Source organism: Cebus imitator, unplaced genomic scaffold, assembly GCF_001604975.1.
Source record: "Cebus imitator isolate Cc_AM_T3 unplaced genomic scaffold, Cebus_imitator-1.0 Scaffold400, whole genome shotgun sequence".
Taxonomy (NCBI): Eukaryota; Metazoa; Chordata; class Mammalia; order Primates; family Cebidae; genus Cebus; species Cebus imitator.
In genome coordinates this window covers 333,138-353,326 of record NW_016107715.1, presented here as the reverse complement: position 1 = coordinate 353,326, position 20,189 = coordinate 333,138, and the positions used below count along the sequence as shown (strand labels likewise).

The 20,189-nt window shown below is 34.4% G+C and overlaps 1 protein-coding gene across 1 annotated transcript in view; it reads left to right on the top strand.

The window, feature by feature from the left end:
• TRDN (triadin) overlaps window positions 1-20,189 on the top strand; it is a 310,496-nt gene that overhangs the window by 176,678 nt on the left and 113,629 nt on the right. Inside the window, exons 21-22 of the mRNA XM_037731458.1 lie at window positions 7,527-7,574; window positions 16,724-16,771. Coding sequence (XP_037587386.1) covers window positions 7,527-7,574; window positions 16,724-16,771 — 96 coding nt within the window. The remainder of the gene's footprint in view (window positions 1-7,526; window positions 7,575-16,723; window positions 16,772-20,189) is intronic.

Here is a 20,189-nt window from a genome sequence, read left to right as displayed (position 1 = left end):
GGTAGGAATGTCTTTTTAAAAAAAAATTACAGTTGGAAGTATACACATAAAGTCCCATCGAATTTACTCACATTGAGAACTTCACAAGAGTTTTAATATGAATCTAAAATTACATTTATATTTCCATGAAAAATTTTAGTTGAATGTAAAGCTGATTGAAACTCTATATTATGGAGTCTTTATTATGCTGATACTTCATCTGTAGAAATGCATAATCAAGAAAATATATAAAACAAATCTGATAATTTTGCAGCACTGGAAGGGAGTTTTAGATTGAAGATTGCTCTGAACATGAACATTTTCTTCCTAGAAAAATGTGACATATAGATAAAAATATTCATTTGCAATAAAAAAGTCTGTAAGTTTTGCTATCTATGAAACACACTATCCAATCAGATTCTGAAGAGATCAGCATATTTTGCAGGAAATTAGCACATTAGGTTGCCAAATCATCTTAAACCCAATAAAAGTTTCAAAAGACTTAATATTCTAGTCCCTATAAGGGTGAGAGATTTGCACTTGACATGGACATTATCTTTCAACACAAAAATTAATTAGACATAATACACAAGCTGCTTAAATTATCTGATAACAAGATGACCAGCCACTTCCCTAGCTAGAAATGTATTTTGATATTGAAATTATACGGCAGAAGAATTTTTACTCAGCTGCTATATACAGCAGGCTACTTATAAAGTTAATGCCTAAAGTGAAAATTACATATTGTTACAGATACTGTTGTAAACCCTTTAAATCATCCATATAGTATGTACACATAGTTTTCTTTACATGACCTGCACATTTGGGATGTGATTTTATAGTATGTTAAATTGTGAGAACAAATGAGAATGATAAAGATAGATGAATTAGCATAAAGTACGTATTGATGTGATGCAATTACATAGTATTGAATTTAAAGGGATAGATGAGATTGACAGGGGTAAAGCCAGGCCAAGGAGAAGGTAAAAGGGGATTTGTCATTAACACTGGATTAAAGAACATAACTGGAAGGTGCATTGAGTTATTGGTATGGGATTGTTAATTCTAGGTTCCAAGGAAACACGTGAAAATACGAAAAATACTGGAGGACTTGGAGAAGCTTGGGAATTACATCAAATTCAGAATAATGGATGCATTAGTCCATTTTCATGCTGCTGATAAAGACATGCCTTGGACTGGGCAATTTACAAAAGAAAGAGGTTTAATGAATTTACAGCCCCACATGGCTGGGGAGGCCTCACAATCATAGTGGAAGGCAAGAAGGAGCAAGTCCGTTTTACATGGTTAGTGGCAAGCAAAGAGAGCTTGTGTGGGGAAAATCCCATTTTAAAACCATTAGATCTTGTGAGACTTATTCACTATCATGAGAACAGCATGGGAAAGACTTGCCCCCATGATTCAATTACCTCCCACCGGGTCCCTCCCGCAACGTGTGGGAATTCAAAATGAGATTTGGGTGCCGCCATAGCCAGACCATATCAAGAGTCTCATAGTAACATGAGCTTCAAGAAAATGCAAACCTTTCAGATTACTGGTGCAATGCTAAGGAAGAGCCCTTCATGCTTCCCCATTGAAAGTTATGTGTCACGATGTGGTGTGGATGAAGAAACAGTACCTTGGACTAGGCAGGGATGCCAAACCTAGATTGACAATTTCTGCAAGTCAGCAAAGACTCATGGCATAAGCAAAAATATCTCAACACATCCAGCTCCCCTCCCTGCACTCCCTTCATGTGCGTCTCCACGCGTGGAATAGCAACACAGAGGTTAACAATATAATTGGTCATTGCTAAGCAGGAAGAGGATCTGACAAGTGGATGTTTAGATTTTAGAGAACTTCATGCCTTTAACACTATGTATATGGTGAATCTTCAAGAAAGAATATAGGAGACATTGTTTACCAAATATAGGTGACCACATCACTCCTTTCTTTTTCATTGACCTCATCAAGGATCACTATTTTTCAGGATGTTGGGTAGCATTGTCCCAGGTCACTTTAATCCACCTCAAGAACGTTGGAGCTGGGATCATGTTATTCCACATGCATGATCAGCCAGCCAGTGGAGAGTTTGATTTTTGAGTAAAATAAACACCAAAGCCCAGGATAAGTCCAAAGTATAGTGAATTTTAACTTTGATCTAATAATCAGGCATTTTTCACCCATTGATTTTAGCACTGCACAGATTAGGTGGTATGTTTAGCCACGAAGCCTATTTTTATCTCCTTAACCACACTTCAGTGTCTAAATGTGTGAATCAGATCTCTATCATCTAATCCACTAATATATGTCAGGATCATTTAGGAGACACTTATATGCAGAATTTAAAATTAAAGATTCCTCAAGGACCTAGAAATAGAAATTTCATTTGACCCAGAAATCCCATTACTGGGTATATATCCAAAGGTTTATAAATCATTCTATTATAAAGTCACATGCACAGGTATGTTCATTGTGACACTGTTTATAACAGCAAAGACTTGGAAGCAACCCAAATGCCCATCAATGATAGACTGGACAAGGAAAATGTGGCACATATACACCATGGAATACTATGCAGTCATAAAAATTGATGACTTCGTGTCCTTTGTAGGGACATGGATGAATCTGGAAACCATTGTTCTCAGTAAACTGACAGAAGAACAGGAAAACAAACATCGCATGTTCTCACTCATAGGCAGGTGTTGAACAATGAGAACACATGGAAACAGGGAGGGGAGCATCACACACTGGGGTCTGTTGGCGGGCAATAGGGAAGGGACAGAGGTGGGTAAGGAGGTTGGAAAGGGAAAACATAGGGAAAAATGAGCACTAGATATAAGAAAGCATTAAAAAAAAGAAAAATACAAATGTTCTATAAACATATCAAAAGATGTTCAACCTCTAAGTAATAACAGAATTGTACTTAAAAGTACAAGAGAGCATTTTACATAAGACTAATTTTCAAAATGAGAGAATAGGCTCATTCTGGTGATGGCAGTGATATGGAGCAAAAGAAACTCATACATACACTGCTGATGTGAATGCAGAATTTGGGGAGAAAAGTGTGTCATTTTTCTAGGGTACATGCCTAGCAATTTTACCTCTATGAAAATTATTGCACAATGTGCACAAGGAGACACATGTACAGGAATGTTCATAGCAGAATTGTTTAGAAAGCACAAAACTGGATGTGACCTAGTGCCCATTGGCAGGAGAATAAAACTATAGTTTGTAGAATATACATTGGAGTGCTAGACAGCAGTTAAGTTAATCAACTACAGCACTCATATCAACATAGTTATGTCTCAGAAAATAATAAAGTTCAAATTATACAGTTCAATTTATATATCTCACTAAATATTATAACTTAATGTAATTTATATAAAATTATCTTACCTTTATTTTCTCTAATAAAAACTCATAGAGAAAAATAAGGAAATAATTACTACAAAATGCAGGCCAACTGTAACTTTGAGACAGAGAGAGAAGCATGCAGTGCTAGTAAGACAAGTAAGAGGTTTCAAAGACCTTGGCGATATTCTGTTTCTTAGGTTTATAAGAGGTTGCAAAGGTGAACATTCTTTATTGCTATTTATTAGAATGTGCAAAAATGTTATGTGCCCTCTATTTATGTGATATCTTTCACAGTAAAACGGGTCTAAAAAATAGAGAGTGAGAGGATAGAAGTGACAGTGAGTGCAGCAGCTGTCTGGGAGCTACATGGAATGCAAAGAGATGAGGCAGCTGAAAATGGCATATAGAATTGAAGGATGTGGTTGTCTGTGGTTCTAGAGTGACATGCTTCCGAGGCATTGTGAAGCATCAGTGAAGGAGGAAACTGATGAGGTAGCTGACAGAAGCAGTACTGGCAAGAACAAAGGCCCTGACTGGGCAAAAGGAGATGGAGTCCAGAAAAAATATGGAAGGATTGGTACCAAATACAGGTGGGAACTGATAACCTTTTAGAACTGGAAAGAAAAATGGAAGCATATGTACTGCTGAGGTGGTAGAAAAGTGAGGTAGTCTAGTCTGCCTGTATTTTCTCTATGAATTTCTCAACAGCAGCTTACTTCTATGTTGTAGGATGTTTAAGGAGGGAAGAGAATATTTGAAACACTTGTTAAGAGTATGAGAAATCAACTTTATTGGGTCTGTGGTAGTATTGCTGGCCAGTGCTGAGTGATCTCATAAATGTGATTTGAAGTGAAGTCTGCTGAAGAGTGAGAGTCTTCCTTCAGCTTGGAAGACTGCTCAGGCAGTAGGCATAAAGTATTTGGTGTTCTGGCAGACATGGTGGGTTGATATGTGCCTCCCACCAAAAGATATGCTGAAACCCTAGCCTGGAAGCTATGAATGTGACCTGATTTTGAAATAGGGTCTTCATAGATGTAATCAAGTTAAGATGAGGCCATACTGGATTAGGTGGGCCCTCAATCTTATGATTGATATCCTTATAAGAAGAGGAAATTTGGGACACACAGACACATATAGAAGACTGCCTCATGAACATAAAATCAGAAACTGCAGCAATGCAGCTTCAAGCCAAGGAATGCCAAGGGTTTCCGGTAATTAGCAGACTCTAGGAGGAGGCAAGGAAGGATTCTTCCCAAGATCCTTTAGAAGGAGCTCTCCAGGGTCCTGCCAACACCTTAATTTTGGACTTCTATCCTCTGGAACTTTGGAAAAATACATTTCTTTTGTTTTTACCTACCCAACAGTTTTAAGGCAGTCCTAGGAAATTAATACAGCAGATTACCACAACAACAGAATATGTGTGAACCATTCAACTATGGCTCATTTATGCATAAGCACGGTAAGAAGTAAAGTGAGGGTATGAGGAAAATCTTGAAAAATGAGAAAGTGGCAAGATCAAAGGATTGGAAGTATTAATGGAGTCAGATACTGTTTAACAGTCATTCTTGTGTAACTGAGCTCTAAAGAGACAAAATGATGCCAAAGAATAGAATTTTTAAAATCAATGTTGTGGTAGTAAAGGAAGATTCTGAGGGCACTAATATAGTTGGAAATTACCAGAGAAGTTGGGTTTCTAGTTTTCTGAATTGAGGATGCCAAGGAGGTCAAAGATCATGTAGTTCTATAAATTATGTACATTAGTGACTCCCAACCCTGGCAAAATGTTAGAGTATCGTGGAAATCAAAAATATATCAATACTCCAGGCTTGCCCCAAACTCATTAACTTAGAATCTCAAAGTTCTGTTGCCCACCCCAGATATCTGAATATCATAGACTTAGAAACAATCCCCAGCTTATTCTAAGGTGCAGACAGGGTTAATAATTGTTCTTAATATTCATAGTAGTAGAGAGGATGATAACTATGTGTGAAAATAATCAATGAATGGCAGGATAGGCCACAAGACTGGTTGATGACAATAATGAAGAAGAGTGGAGACTGGTGCAACCTGATAGCATGTGCTTCAAAAGAACTGAGGTCTGGAGGAAGCAAGGAGATAACCTAGGAAGAGTAATAAGAAACAAAGAGGATATAAATACAATCACTTCTAGGCACCTTGGTATGTGGAGGATGTAAACAAACATTCTCCATTTTAGAAGACTACCTGTAGGAGGGGATACAGTGTCCTTAGTGAGCTAGGATTTGATTAAAGGAAGAAAGTAAAATGAGCATTCTTAGAAGAGGCTGAAGATACAGAAGTGTGTGCTGCTGATGGACAGAGGACACAGAGGAAGGGTTTTGGAAGTAGGTCAGCTACTAAGAGAAACACAGAGCCACATGGACTCTGGTTTCTGCTATAAGGCTGAAACTCATGTTAGTAACCGAGGTAAGTAGAGTGGGGATTCACAGTAGGATTAGTCTTGACTGATTCATAGAGGAAGTTTGGTAATCAGTTTCCAAAGTGTGGTCCAAACCAGGAGCATAAGCATCTCCTGGGAACTGTTTAAAAATGCAGGTTCTCAGAACGTGCCTCCAACTTACTGAATCACACCGTTTGCGCTCAGCATCTGTTTCAGTAGCCCTCCAGGGTGGACCTGATGCATGCTTAAGTTTAAGAACCATTGATCTAAAAAGTCTTACCTGAAAGGTATAAACAGCCAGGGTCTGTTCACTCTTGAAGCTCAGGGTCTTGAGATAACTCAAAGAAGTGGTTATTTATGCCACTTCTTTTCTGAGTTTAAATTGTGACTCTTGGGGCATTTATCATTGTGGAATTAAAACCTGAAAGTGATGTGAAGACCTCCTTATGATGTCTGGTGTCTCTCAAAAGCCAGGATTTTGTGGCATAGAGAGGATGAGGGGTGTAAAGGCAGGCCTTGTTTGGTTTGGTTTTTCCCACAGCCTCAGTGCTGAACATATATATAAATACCAAAGGGGGCCAACTGTTCAAACTGTGTCCAAATACATATAAATACCAATAAGAATAAAAATAAGAATATATATGCCCAAGGGAAATAACTGCAGCTAATCAAAAGTTATACAATGAGTAAATAAAGCTTTGTGAAAATTCACGAGCTTATTATTATTATTATTATTATTATTATTTTATTTTCCTGTGGACTAGAGAAAATTTTGACTTTAACTAGCTTCGATTTGTGGTCCAGTATTTTTTCCTAGCACCAACTTTTCAGATCATGGCTTCACGGCAGCTCTCATATCTTCCACTCCAGGTATTTAGAAAAATCAAAAGCCCATTTTGGGTCTTTTCATTATCTTTCTCTCTCTTGAGGAAATATTCAGATGAAATTTTCTATAATATTACGGCTAATCTTTTATAATGTAAAACTAATTCAGTGAGGTCAAATATTGTTTGCCTGCAATCAGTATTAAGGGTTAAACAACTTTTAACAGCCTCAATCATGATTAGAAGCTAAAGAAACAAGCCCTCTTAAATGCTCTTCCTTATAATTCATATATACCCTTAAAATTTGTAGACTATGGCCAGATGTGGTGGTTCATGCTTTTAATCCCAGCACTTTGGGAGGCCAAGGCGGGTGGATCACCTGAGGTTAGAAGTTTGAGACCAGCCTAACCAACATGGTGAAACCCCATCTCTAGTAAAAAAAAAAAAAAAAAAAAATTAGCCAGCCATGGTGCCAGACCCCTGTAATCTCAACTACTTAGGAGTCTGGGGTAGGAGAATTGTTTGAACCTAAGAGGCAGAGGTTGCAATGAGCTGAGATTGTGTCACTGCACTCCAACCTTGGCAATAAGAGTGAATATCTGCCTCTAAAAAAGAAAAAAAAGTTACAGATTAATAAATTAGTATCACACTGTATTGAATGTGGACTTAATTTTAAGTACCATTGATCTAAAGTCTATGGAATAGGTCACTACCTACGTTTTTAAGATAATACAGTTGTACCTTGGAAGACAATTATTTTTATTTAAGGAAGTGTATTGATTAAAAAAAAACATATAAGCACTTTGTATTTTGGCTTTCTCTGCAGCTTGCTTTGCTCTCATGTGCAACATACATTTTATCTTTTGTTTAGTTTTATGCTCAATAGTATAAGATATGAGTTTGGCATCACTAATATCCACTTCTCATTCCTTTAATATCTGAACTTGCAGAAACTGAACGAGTCAAAGAGGAGGTTGGTGCTGTTTCAAGTAAAAAAGGTAAATGCAGATTAAAGATAAAGATTTCACGACTATAACTTATTTTTGCTAATGTTTCTAACTTAATGTATTGCTTTGTGCTTATAGAAGCACTCTATTTATTGACTTTACTAGTTCACTGATATATAAACAAACCTATTTTGCACACGATTTAATCTTTAGTATTCTAAAGCCAATAGTTTTATTCCTTTAGGACCATACATCGAAGCTAGTTATGCTAGTCAAGCTGCAAGTTAATTTTGAAAAATTATAGAAATGTAACTGTTTAAACTCCATAGGATACTCATCATCTGGTGAGCATTCAAGTGCAATATACTGCCTCAGGAGATTAGGAATCAAACAAATGAAACTTTAACTAAAAGTATCCACATGAACAAGATTCACTTTGTTCAAGAATGGTATAAAATTAGGAAATGTATTATATGAAATGCTGACTTGGAGACAGTTTGCTTTAAGAACTATATTGGGAAGTCAGAAATGAAATCAATAATGCAGCCAGTGTTTTTGGATATATTTCAAAAGACAATTTCAGTAAGGCTATCCTCAACATACACATATGCATACACACACACAAACCTGCACACATACCCTTACACACATACTTCTCTAAAACCACATAACATGTTCTCCCAAAAGACAATTTTATTGCACATGCATTAAAGAAAAACATATGAAAGGATTGTAGGGAGATATAAAATATATATGACACATATTCACAAACTCAATCCCAATGTATACATATGAATGTAAATGAATATGAGAATGTAACTTAATATCTAGTAGAAATTTGTGTTTATTGATAAATACAATATAAATTAATGTTAGCTATTATATAAATTAATTTATCAATTATTTTATATATACATATATCTCTAAGGGAAAATAAAAATTAGATAATGGATTCTTACAGAAAAATATGAACTGTATTTTAAGATTATAGTTAGAGGCAGCTAAGTTATTGAAATTAATAGATGCTCTCTTTCAAATACAGCTCTATGATTCTGAATTTACAGTAGATAAGGATAAAATCTGTTTCCCAGTAATTTTCTTTTTATAATCTGATATTTGTAATGTCATTTTTCAGTTGGGTGATCATGATACATCTTTCGTTGACATCATTTGTACTATAAATGGTAGAGTCATTTATCAGAAGTTCTTATTAATGTGGTGTCACATTCTGGATTACATTCCTCATTGGTATTAAGTGAAATGTGGGTTAAACTTGTTTGCTTCAAAGTTGTGGTTACAAGAAAAGACTGAGTCTTTATAATATAGAGTCAGAGAAAATCACTATCCTAGACACTGACACAGAGTTCATGGGTTCAGTAAGTGGACTTAAGGCCAAGGCACTGATTTATGTAGAAAGAACAAAAGTGGGGTCAAGTTATGTTAAAAAAATTAGGCAAGCCTAAAAACAAGATGTCCAAACGGCAGAAGATGGGTTTCTTTTAGAATTATATTTTATTTTTATTTTTTCATTTTCTTTTTTAATTTTTTGAGACGGAGCCTCGCTCTGTCGCCAGGCTGGAGTGCAGGGGCGCGATCTCTGCTCACTGCAACTTCCGCCTCCCGGTTTCAAGCGATTCTCCTGCCTCAGCCTCCCGAGTAGCTGGGACTACAGGCGCCCAACATCACGCCCAGCTAATTTTGTATTTTTAGTAGAGACGGATTTTACCATGTTGGCCGTTATGGTCTCCATCTGTTGACCTCGCGATCTGCCCGCCTCGTCCTCCCAAAGTGCTGGGATTACAGGCATGAGCCACTGCACCCGCCTGGAATTAGATTTTATAGAGAGAGCCTTATTGAATCCATGTTTTTGGAAGACAATCTGGAGACACAGTTAAGAAGCAAAGATTGAACTCCTGGTACCTGATCCATGTACAGACTCTGCATCACTGGAAGCCTGAGTATTGTTAGAAGAAAACCCTTGGCCAAATTATATTTAACAGAGTTTAATTGAGCAAAAAATGATTCATTAATCAGGCAGCTTCCTTAGCCAGAGTAGGCTCAGAGAAACTTCAGCACAGCCCCGTGGTGGAAGGATTTATGGACAAAACAAGGAACATGACACACAGAAAAAGAAAGTGAGACACAGCAACAGCTAGATTAGTTATAGTTTAGTTTGCCTTATTTGGACACAGTTTGAACAGTTGCCCCCCTTTGGTTAGCCAAAACTTGATTAGCACAAAAGTAGATTATACCTCCATTTGGATTCACTATGTACAGAGAATCCTCTAGGCCAAACTCAAAATATGTAAGGAGGCAACTTTAGGCCAAGCTTAATTGAACAGTATTTAGGGTAGAAATACAACCACACATAGCATGGGATTCAATCAGGACAAATTGGAGTAAGCAGAGAGACAGAACTGAAATTGAACCATCAACTAGTGAACTCACCAGAGTCCTCAACCAAGAATGGTCATTGAGTTTATAGAGTATGGCCAAATATTTTGGTTGGGGATAAGTAGACTTGCTTGTCAGACTTAGAGAGAAGTGAAAGGAAATAAATTATCTATTTATTCATGTAAATTATTGACACCAAATACGTTGCTTCTAGTTGATCATAGACCTCATACCCTAATTTGCAATTTAAATGTACTTCTTCATAGTGAGTTTGCTTGCAACTACAGAGCAAGCAGAAATAAATGTTCTTTTCAAAGTGACTATAACTGTTTTGAAACTCATGAAGGGTTTTACTGACTTGACAAATTACAAACAAAAATCAAAGGAGACTTTTCTTTATCAAGTAACTCGTTCTACCTCTCGCTGACAATCAGCTGGGCATGAAAATATATATTGCTTTCATCATGTATGTACCACCCAGTGCACAAATTCTGCAATACTCAGCATACTTTACAAGTTGTCCACCTCTAGCCTTTCACAAGTAAGTAGAATAAGAAAGTATTTTTTTAAGAGATTATGAAATTGTTCTAAATCGAGGCTTAAACTATGAACTGTGTACAATGTTAAGTGGGAATTACTATTTTTGTAATTGTTTTAAAATTTTTGAAGATGAAGAATAATTTAACATTTTAAGGTTTTAACTGTAATTTGTCATTTTGTGGGTAGCATAAATTGCATTATATTATGCCCTACTTTTAAGTCATATTTTCTTTGGAGATACATAGTATTTCATCATTAACATAATATCAGCTTGCTGATTTATATCTTTTTTCACCTTGCAGTTTTCTAATCATTTTCATATTCATTCACCATGTATTTCTGAATTATATATTATATGAAAAATCAAGAAATATTTTAAATATTAAGACTGTTCTTAAGCAATACTAAAAATATGTGAATCTTTATTGAGTCACTAAGTTGGCCTCAGGTTTTACTATATTTCAAGGTTGAAAGCCATCAAGGTAAAGAGATAAATACAAATAAAGTTTTACAGAAGTTTAAAAATTAATCTTACCTAGGGAAAAGGCAATGTGTAGGATATGACTTTAGAGTTAAGCCCTAAATAAGAGACAGGGTTTTGCTATGTAAATGAGTTAGGAAAATATCTTGGGCACAGATTTCGGAGCAAGGCAAAGTGATACAAATTTGTATTATGTATATGAGGAACAACAGGAATCTCAAGACCATTGTAGGAATTAATATAACCTGGGTTAATAATGCAATAAAGGGCCTTATGTTAAAATTGGACTTTATTTCATGGGCAGTTAGGGAGGTGATGAAAAATTGTAAGTATATAAATAACACTCAAACATATGCTTTAGGAAAAGTAATTCAAAAAGGAAAAATTTGAAATAGGCAGATTAGGAAGCTTTCTCAACAATGTAGTGAGAAGTATTAGGACCTGGACTAGGGCATTAGTTATGGGATTGGAAGTGAGGGAGATTATGTTAGCACTTATAAAGAGATAGATTCAATGGAATTTCACTACTGATAAGCTTTGGGAGGGAAGAAAAGAAAAATTTAATGATAATAACGTTTTTTCAGACTGGCTGCTAGAAGAATATTAATATTCTTAATAACAATAAAAAAAGAAAAGCAAAAGAGCTTGGAGAGGAAAGGCAAGTTTAATTTTAGATAAATTTAAGTCAAACTGCTAGTAGCGTATAAAGGTAGCATCACATAGGTGATTCTAGAAGTACAACCAGAGCTCCAGACAATGATACGCTGGAGATGTATTGGGTGCCCTCTGCATGGGGTAACTGAGCTTGTCATGATGATGTAAGGTACATTTACATCTGAATTTGTAGGGGGAAAGAACAAGGAGAATCAAAGGTAAAAGCAGACTAAAATAACCAGTAACTGCAGGAAAAAAAAAAAAAACCTTTCAATAGCAAGGTGGTGGTCATGGGATCTGTCAGGCACATAATTATTGATAATTTTCAATAGAGAATTTTCAGGGTAGTGACGCTCATAAAAGCTAAAGAGTGACAGACTGAATGAGGAAAGAGGAAGTGAAGTATATGAGCAATGACGATGAAGATAGTTGGCTGTGAATAAAAAATAGAATAGTAACTGGTGTTTTTACTTAACCTGTCTCCATCTCTCATTTAATCTCAGAGGTAATGTTTCTCCTCTTCAAGACCAGTTTCTCCAATTTTTTCTTCCTAATCAGTCATCCATCCTATTTTGTGGCATTTTCTCTTTTTGTTACTGGGATTGTTCCTCATCTTGGAAGTGTTTTTTCTCATTTTCGAAATTACTTCTTTTTTTTTTTTTTATTTGCACCCCTCTCTCTGTCTCTCTGTCTTTCTACCATTTTACCTCCTTCCCATGCTAGCCAGCCTTCTAGATTCCTAACACTGCCTTGCCTCTGGCCTTCCACAGGGACTAAGCTCCTGTCCCTTCCATGCCACTGAAACTCCACCCAATGCTGACGACATCATCATTGCTACGCCAATAGAATCATTCCATTCTCATGTTACTAGATTTCTCAGTTGCGTTTGTCACTTTGTCTCTACTCCAAACTTCTCTGTTGTTGGGCCACCATGACAATATAGTCTCTTGGTTCTCTCTGTATGGCTAGCCTTTATTTCTGGACTTTTTTTGTTCATCTTTTGCTTCTTAATTGTTAGTGTTCCTCATAATTCATTATTAATTGTCTGAACTCATTCTATACTCTTTCATTTTGAGATATATCCACTCTCAAGGTTGAAACTCTGTCCTATATCATGAAGTTTTTTCAATCCTGTGTCCCCATCTCAGAAATTTTTTATGAATTTCAGGCTTGTATGTTCAACTGTCCAATAAATACCTTCAAATTCACCTTCACAATAGCTCATGCATGCTGGGCTTAATACCTAGGTGATGGGTTGATAGGCACAGCAAACCACCATGGCACATGTTTATCTATGTAACAAACCTGCACTTCCTGCACTTGTACCCCGGAATTAAAAATAAAAATTAACAAAAAAAAAAATCTACCTTCACCTTCAAACTATCTTAACCTGAACTTCTCATTTGCTTTTTCCAACTTACTGTTTCTTGGGAATATTTTCTCCTATTTGCAGCCATTACTACGATACTAAGTCAGGCCTTCATTGTCTTCTACCAGAACCACTGAAATAACTTCATACTGCCCTCATGATTTTATTTTTATTTCACTAATATTCATCCCAACAGCCACAATAATTTAGTAAAACCATAAAACTGAATAAACCACTCCAGATTTAGTACTCTGTTCTCTAGTTTTCCATAAGATAAAATCCAAGCTTGTTAAAATGGCATATAGAGTCCCCCCAAGAACAGGTTCCTATATTCTTTTCCAACTTCATCTTTAGGCATGCCTTGTTTTCTATGCTACAACAATCCCATAATGCTACGTTCGTAATTCCGAGTATGTTAGAAAACTCTAGGAAGACTGGAGCAGAAAGTGATGGCCTTGTGAACAGATTGAGTAGTTAACGTCTTCTGAGAACTGATGAGAAACCTCTCTTTCCTCTTTCCACCATAATATATATCCAGAGACCAAATTGATGCATGTTTTTCTTTCATAATTAGTGATTTATTCCAATGTTTCAGTCAATGACATCTCCAGCCAGTACCTGTAAAATGTGAATAGATCATGGGAAGTTCTTGTATTTCTGGCAGTATCTTATATCTTTGGAAATAATAACATTCTATCTTTGGAAATAATAATTCATCATGCTGTGCCTGTGGGTTTACATCTCGGAAGTAGTATGTGTCATATGAGAGACACTTCAAACTGCACAATATTTTCTTACCATTCTTCACTTCCTCACCACTATTCTAGCATACTTCTCCTCCAGTAAGTCTCACTTCTCCATTTAAAACTACCTACTAATAAAAGGCATACATCAGAGCCTCCATAGGTGACATGGGAAAAAAAGGGAGAGCTGTCAATTGTATTGGAGAATTGGGTCCTGAAGGAAAATTGTAGGGAATAATAATGAAATATAACCATGATGGAGGCAAATCCTTTTAAATAAAATACAAAAAAAAAGTAGCCACAAAAAAAGATTGATAAATTGAATTTAATTAACATTAAAACTCCTGTTAATGTAAACCGGAGTAAAAAATGTAAGTGGGAAAAGACATTTACAGCATATATATATATATATATATATATATAGAGAGAGAGAGAGAGAGAGAGAGATCTGTGTGTGTGTGTGTGTGTGTGTGTGTGTGTGTATCTTTAAAAAGACTCATTTAGAATATTACAAATGCATACAAATCAATTTAAAAAACATATAGAAATTAGGCAAAAATCTTAAAGAGGCACTATTGGTATTTCAGTTATCAAGAATAACTGAAATTAAAGCCAAAATGTGATACTACAACATAGAAAAACTGATATTTTTCTAAGAGACGATATTAGGATATGTGCAATTTAAAAGAAAAAAATATTATTTTATTTATTTTTTGTTACAGTGTAAGGGAAAGATATGAATTAAATTAGTCCATCCTTTCCCTACTTAGGTTTCCTGTGTTTCCAGAATACAATTGCTAGTGCCTGCAATTGTGGAGAAGTTTTAGCCATTATCTCTTCAAATATTGCTTCTTCCTCACACTCTCTAATTTTTATAAGTTCAATTAGATTTATGTTAAGATGAGCTATATCTTCTATGCCTGTTAACCTCTTGAATATTGTCCATCTTTTTGTTTCTCTGGGATGAATTCCAGGCTATTTCTTCAGATTGGTATTTCTAGTTTGATCTTTACTCCTTACTTAAGTCTAACTTATCTATGAACAATTTTAATTTTTTTGCAGAAATTTTCTTTATTTTTCAAATTTAATTTGCCTTTTAAGGAAAATGTATTACAGCCCTAAAATAAGATTAGATGAATAAATAGGAGTTACCTGTGAAAGTGAGATGATTGTGTTTTAGGCAGAGGTAAATAAAATAATAACAGCTTCTATTTACTGAGTTATGTGGTGCCACCAGGCTGATTTCCTCAAATTGTTTTCACTTAGACCTTGAAACGGCCCTTGTAGCATTATCTATGCTTTTAACATAAAGAGTAAGACTCCAGGTAAACTAATGTGCACTCAAGTTGCAGTAATTCAGTGGCAAAACTGGATTGGACCAAAATAATCATTGCTCTTTCTTCTAGGACATATACCCCTTAGAATAACCAGAATTGTGGTTGCCCTTCAAGGGAATTTAATAATTCCAGGATAATCTGGACAGTTCCTTTCTGATTATAACTCATTTCTGGAAGGTCATCTCAGGAGTTTCTTGGGACTCGTGTCTTTATTTCAACATTGAAGGCCAACTTGCTTCACCCTTCCCTCTGTCCTAACCCTAATACTGACTGTGATATAACAAAAATGGCAAAATAAAGAGCATAGCATTCATTGGCATTTACCCTATAATATCTTGTGTTACATAAGATTTCTCTACAGGTGTGATTTGTGAGGTTTATGTGTATTTATTTACTTTTTAGTTTAACACCTTCCTTGCTTCTTAGTAATATGGTTTGCTTTATTTTGGGGTCATACTTGAGTAAAATAATAGGTAACTTTCCTGGAAATATAGGGTATTTTTTTCTAACCAGCGCATAGTCAGTTTTTTTGGATATCTTTTTTTTTTTCAACAGATGTCATTAAAGGTGAAATTCATTTCCTTCTCTCCCTTCCTCCCTCCATCCTTTTTTCTTTCCTAATTACATTGTCTTTTTAAAAAGATCAGGACCAGTTACCTTATAAACATTTTGATTGGTCTGATTATCTCTTCATAATATGGTTTAACATGTTCTATACTTCTGGTATTTGATTAAACTGAAAGCTGTATATGGCTTAGATAAACTTCAGTTGGATACTTTGGAAAGAATACTTTAGAGACGATACTGTATTTGCCACATGGTGTGTCATCAGAAAGCACAGGATGCCTGGATGTCCTGATACGAATAAATGTTTCTAAGTTGCATCAATGGGTTAAGTTGGCTACAGACATATTTCTTCATTTTAAAGTTGTGTTTTTCCCCCTGCAGTTCTATGTAATATAACACTTGGGTGCAATAGCAATAGTCAGTTGCCTCATCCATCTTTCTTCTAATGGTCGCTAGTGAACTCTTAAGATTCTTGCTTGAGTCAATTATTTCAATGGTGTGCACCAATTCTGAGTGAGTAATTTGTACTGTTCTACTTTTTGACTGTCAACCACTGTAAATAGGCAAACAGTGAATATTTCTAAGAGCTATTGCTCTTAGAGAAAGGGGTACAGCACCCAAATAATCCTCTTTTGGTTACTGGTGATTTGGGATGATTTCATTTAGTATTTAAATGAATCTCAAGCATGACTAAACTATTCTTTCAGTTGATTATTCCATGTTAAGCTTGAATTTAAAGGAGCATCTTGTTGACATTTACAAGACACCAAGTGTCTCCAGCAATAACCTGGAATGTAAGTAGATTAATCACAGTCCTGTCAAGTGGAATTCTACATAGAGCTTGTTTATCAAAGCAGAGTATAAACGAATAAAGCAGATACCGATTGTAGAAATGTAGAAAGAAGAATGCAAGGGATTATTACTTTTTTCTGTAATTCTTTAGATATAAAATCTGATTTCAATTGGATTATAGAGAAATGAAAAATATTTAAGAAGCTTTAAAATAACTTATGTAGAAAAAAGAGTTAGTATTGAAAGAACTCCAAAATGCTTTTTTGAGCAGAAGCAGCATTTTTGTCTGGAACTCTTCTTTAAAACTTATCTTTGTTTGGCAGCTGTACCTGGAAAGAAGGAAGAGAAAACAACGAAGACAGTGGAGCAAGGTAAAAAAAAATGAAGGAGGTTGACATTATCTTCTTTAGAAAGACAACAACATGCGGAGGAAAGCACTGGATTCAGACAGGCGGAAGACGATAACCTTTAAGTCTATTGCTCTTTATCGCTGTCATTGCATGTTTTTCTGTGCCAGGGAGAATGTGAGACAGCAATCTGGGTTGGTCTTTCTTTTGTGTAACTAAACTCTGAGTATCAGCTCCAAATAGGAAAACTCCAGAAACTGTTCAATTACATCAGGAGACATGCTGAAGATTGTTGGGAATAAGGCAATGATCCAGGGGAACTGGTAGACATATTCCTATTTGATTTGTGGTTTTAACACCACCTTACTGATCATAATTTGAAAAATAAAGATGGCCCAATCCTATAATGCAAAAACGATTTCTGTTGCTTGAAGAAATATATGTAAAAGTTAAAATGAAGAAAACAACAGCAAAAGTAAGTTGAATATATTATGATGTATACTATATTATGACTTCAACTACTCATTCTCCCAAGAGGGCTGAAATTTCACTGTTATAAATCATAATGGTATAAAATAGTTATGCATTTTATTTGTATTTATGCAGCTATATCATAAATAGATCACTCCAGATTCTGCTTGAGAAAAATGCTACAGTACACTAAACTTAAAACATTTAAAGTGATGTTGTGGTTTCTCTTAGAGCTCAAGTGTGCTAATAATTTTAATTATCATTCCCCCCATGTCTTTGCTTTTATATAATAATATTATATTTATTATAATAAATTAAATTAGAACAAGCAATAATTTTGTCAAGAACAAAGTCTCAATGATTTCTTCAAATTTGAGCTACAGTTAAATTTCTGAAATCCTAATATCAGAAATTAAGAACTTTTCACATAAATATGTCAAGAAAATCCTTCAATCTCTCACATGTCAAATAAGTAAACTAAAATTAAGGATTTGGTTAAATAAAAAGATTAAAAAATTTATTTCCTAAAATCCCATAATAATTGCATTGAAAATGTTTTTCAATTTATTTTGGCTTCTGGGGGCTCTTAAAGTTTACAATTCAGTAGATATTTCTGTCAGTTTCTTTTTGAAGAACAGTAGAATTTTAGTTTGTGAAATATAAAGTGGGAGCACTGGATCCTAATTTCAATGTGTTCAGTTATGCATATTTCTGAATCTAAATTTATTCTTGAAAAAATAAAGATAATTGTCCCAGACTGGCCCACTGACAAGATGTTGTATAGGTCAAAAAAGAAAACATATGTGAAAGGATAGGAAAATTTATAAGCTTCTAGATAACCATATAACATATAATTAGGCATTTTTCCTTATGAAATTAATTTAAACACAGATGACATAAATTATCAAACTACTTTGATTTCATTGAGCTTTATAGCTTTCACCCTTCTAGTATAAAATTGCTGATTACTCGTGACATTCATAGATTGTTTTCATAGCCTCAGTATATCAAAAGAAGATTGATTAGAATATAAAACACCCACACTAATAATAATAGTACCTAACAGACAACTGATTTCAAAATGGATTTTTTTTTCTTCTTATCAGAATGACGGTGTCAATTTTATTAATTCTATAATATTTCCTCTAGTGGACAACAGACTGGAAATTGTTCCTAGAGATATGATCTTACTTCTTAAGATGATTTTATACTAATTTTCTACTAAAATTTTGTTTTCTCTTGTCAAAGCTTAGGCTCCTGGCTTGTGTGAAAAACATGAGGTTCTTTCAATGGCTATTTTTATATTGACTTAGTAAATCATTTCAATTTTAAAAATTGTATGACAATGGCCTCATATTTTTCAACCATAATGATCATAGGAAATAACATATTTGGATAGTTTGCATATTTTTATTACAGTATATCTATGACTAATAACTGATATGAAAATATTTTGTGCTTTTAATAAAGTAGTATCAGAAGAGATAATAATGACATTCTACACATTTTCTCATATTATTCTAATATTTATGCATAATGCTTTATGATGTATACTTTGCTTTCTTATATAGTTTTTAGTTATCTTCAAAAGTACAAATAATCTAATTATTAGTTTATAATTCATTGAAATATAGTTAAATCCTCTTTAAAAATTTATTTTTATTTGTTTGAACATGTGGACTTTATTTGGAAAAATTATATGATTTTTATAATTTTTAATAGAGTTTAAATACACTTTGTGATCTAAGTATAATTGTGTATATTGAATCTCTGGACTTAAATACTTATGGATATTTCAGTGTCCCAAAATTAAGTTGAAAGTTTAATTACAGAATAGTATAGTATTCCATCCTCTTAACAATTAAAAATCACTTCAAAAATCAGTTAAGTAGAAACACAACAAAAACATTTTTAGAAAATTAAATAAAATCTGATTGTGTGTTAACTATCAAAAATAAATTTTAACACAATTAGTAATCATTTTATTAAGTGTGAATTTGGAGAGTGTTGTCTTAAGTGTATCAGAGTTCACTTATTATAATAAAAGATTCAACTTTGCCTTAAATTAAGAAATACTTCAAAATTCATAAATAGGCTAATTGTGTCCACTTGAAGAGTTTCTTTCTTGGCTTTTGATGCTATTCTGTAAACAATGGTTCCCTATAATTGTAATAGTGTTTTAAGTTGTCACAACACCAGGCAAAACCCAAGTGCTATTACATGTTTTGTATATCTGTCACTGTCCTCATCCGCCTTATCAGATTCTGCTTTGTGTATGCTCTGGTCCTTTTAAAATCTGTGATGTGTACTGATTGTAGATTTATTCCATACTATCAAGTGAATGTTAATAATATCTAAGCATAATTATTTTCCTGAGAAAATTTTATCCATTTGAATATAATGAATGTGTATATTTCTTGGTGTATCAAAGTTATTTTAAAAAAGGGAGAAACAGTTTTCCATTTAAAATCAATGAAGTAAAACCGAAGGTTTAGTTAACACAGTTGTATTTAATTATTTGCTTAATATGTATTTATAAAATAACTTATTTGCACATGTTGACTAAGTCATGCTGTTGACCCTCAATAAATGTTAAATTATAATAACAATATTATAGATTCCTGTGAATTCTAAACATTTTGACAATACTTTGTGCTTTGGTTGTTTAATATTTATTGAGCGCCCACAACAGGCTAGGCGCTGGGGAATGGGTGGCGAGGGGCATGGCATGGGCTTCAGAGAGAAGATGGTCTATATGAAGGCAATGCATGAAAATGAGGATACTCTCCTTGTTGTGTATTTTACATATTTTCAAGAGAACAATTAGCAACTGAATTCTCCACTCCACTGTCTCACTTGCTCACATAATACATTTTACTTCTTCTTACTCTTATTTTACTTAATACTGTGAAAACAATTTATCCTTAAAATTATTTTATGTCATTAATAGGGAATTCCTTTCTAGTCTCTC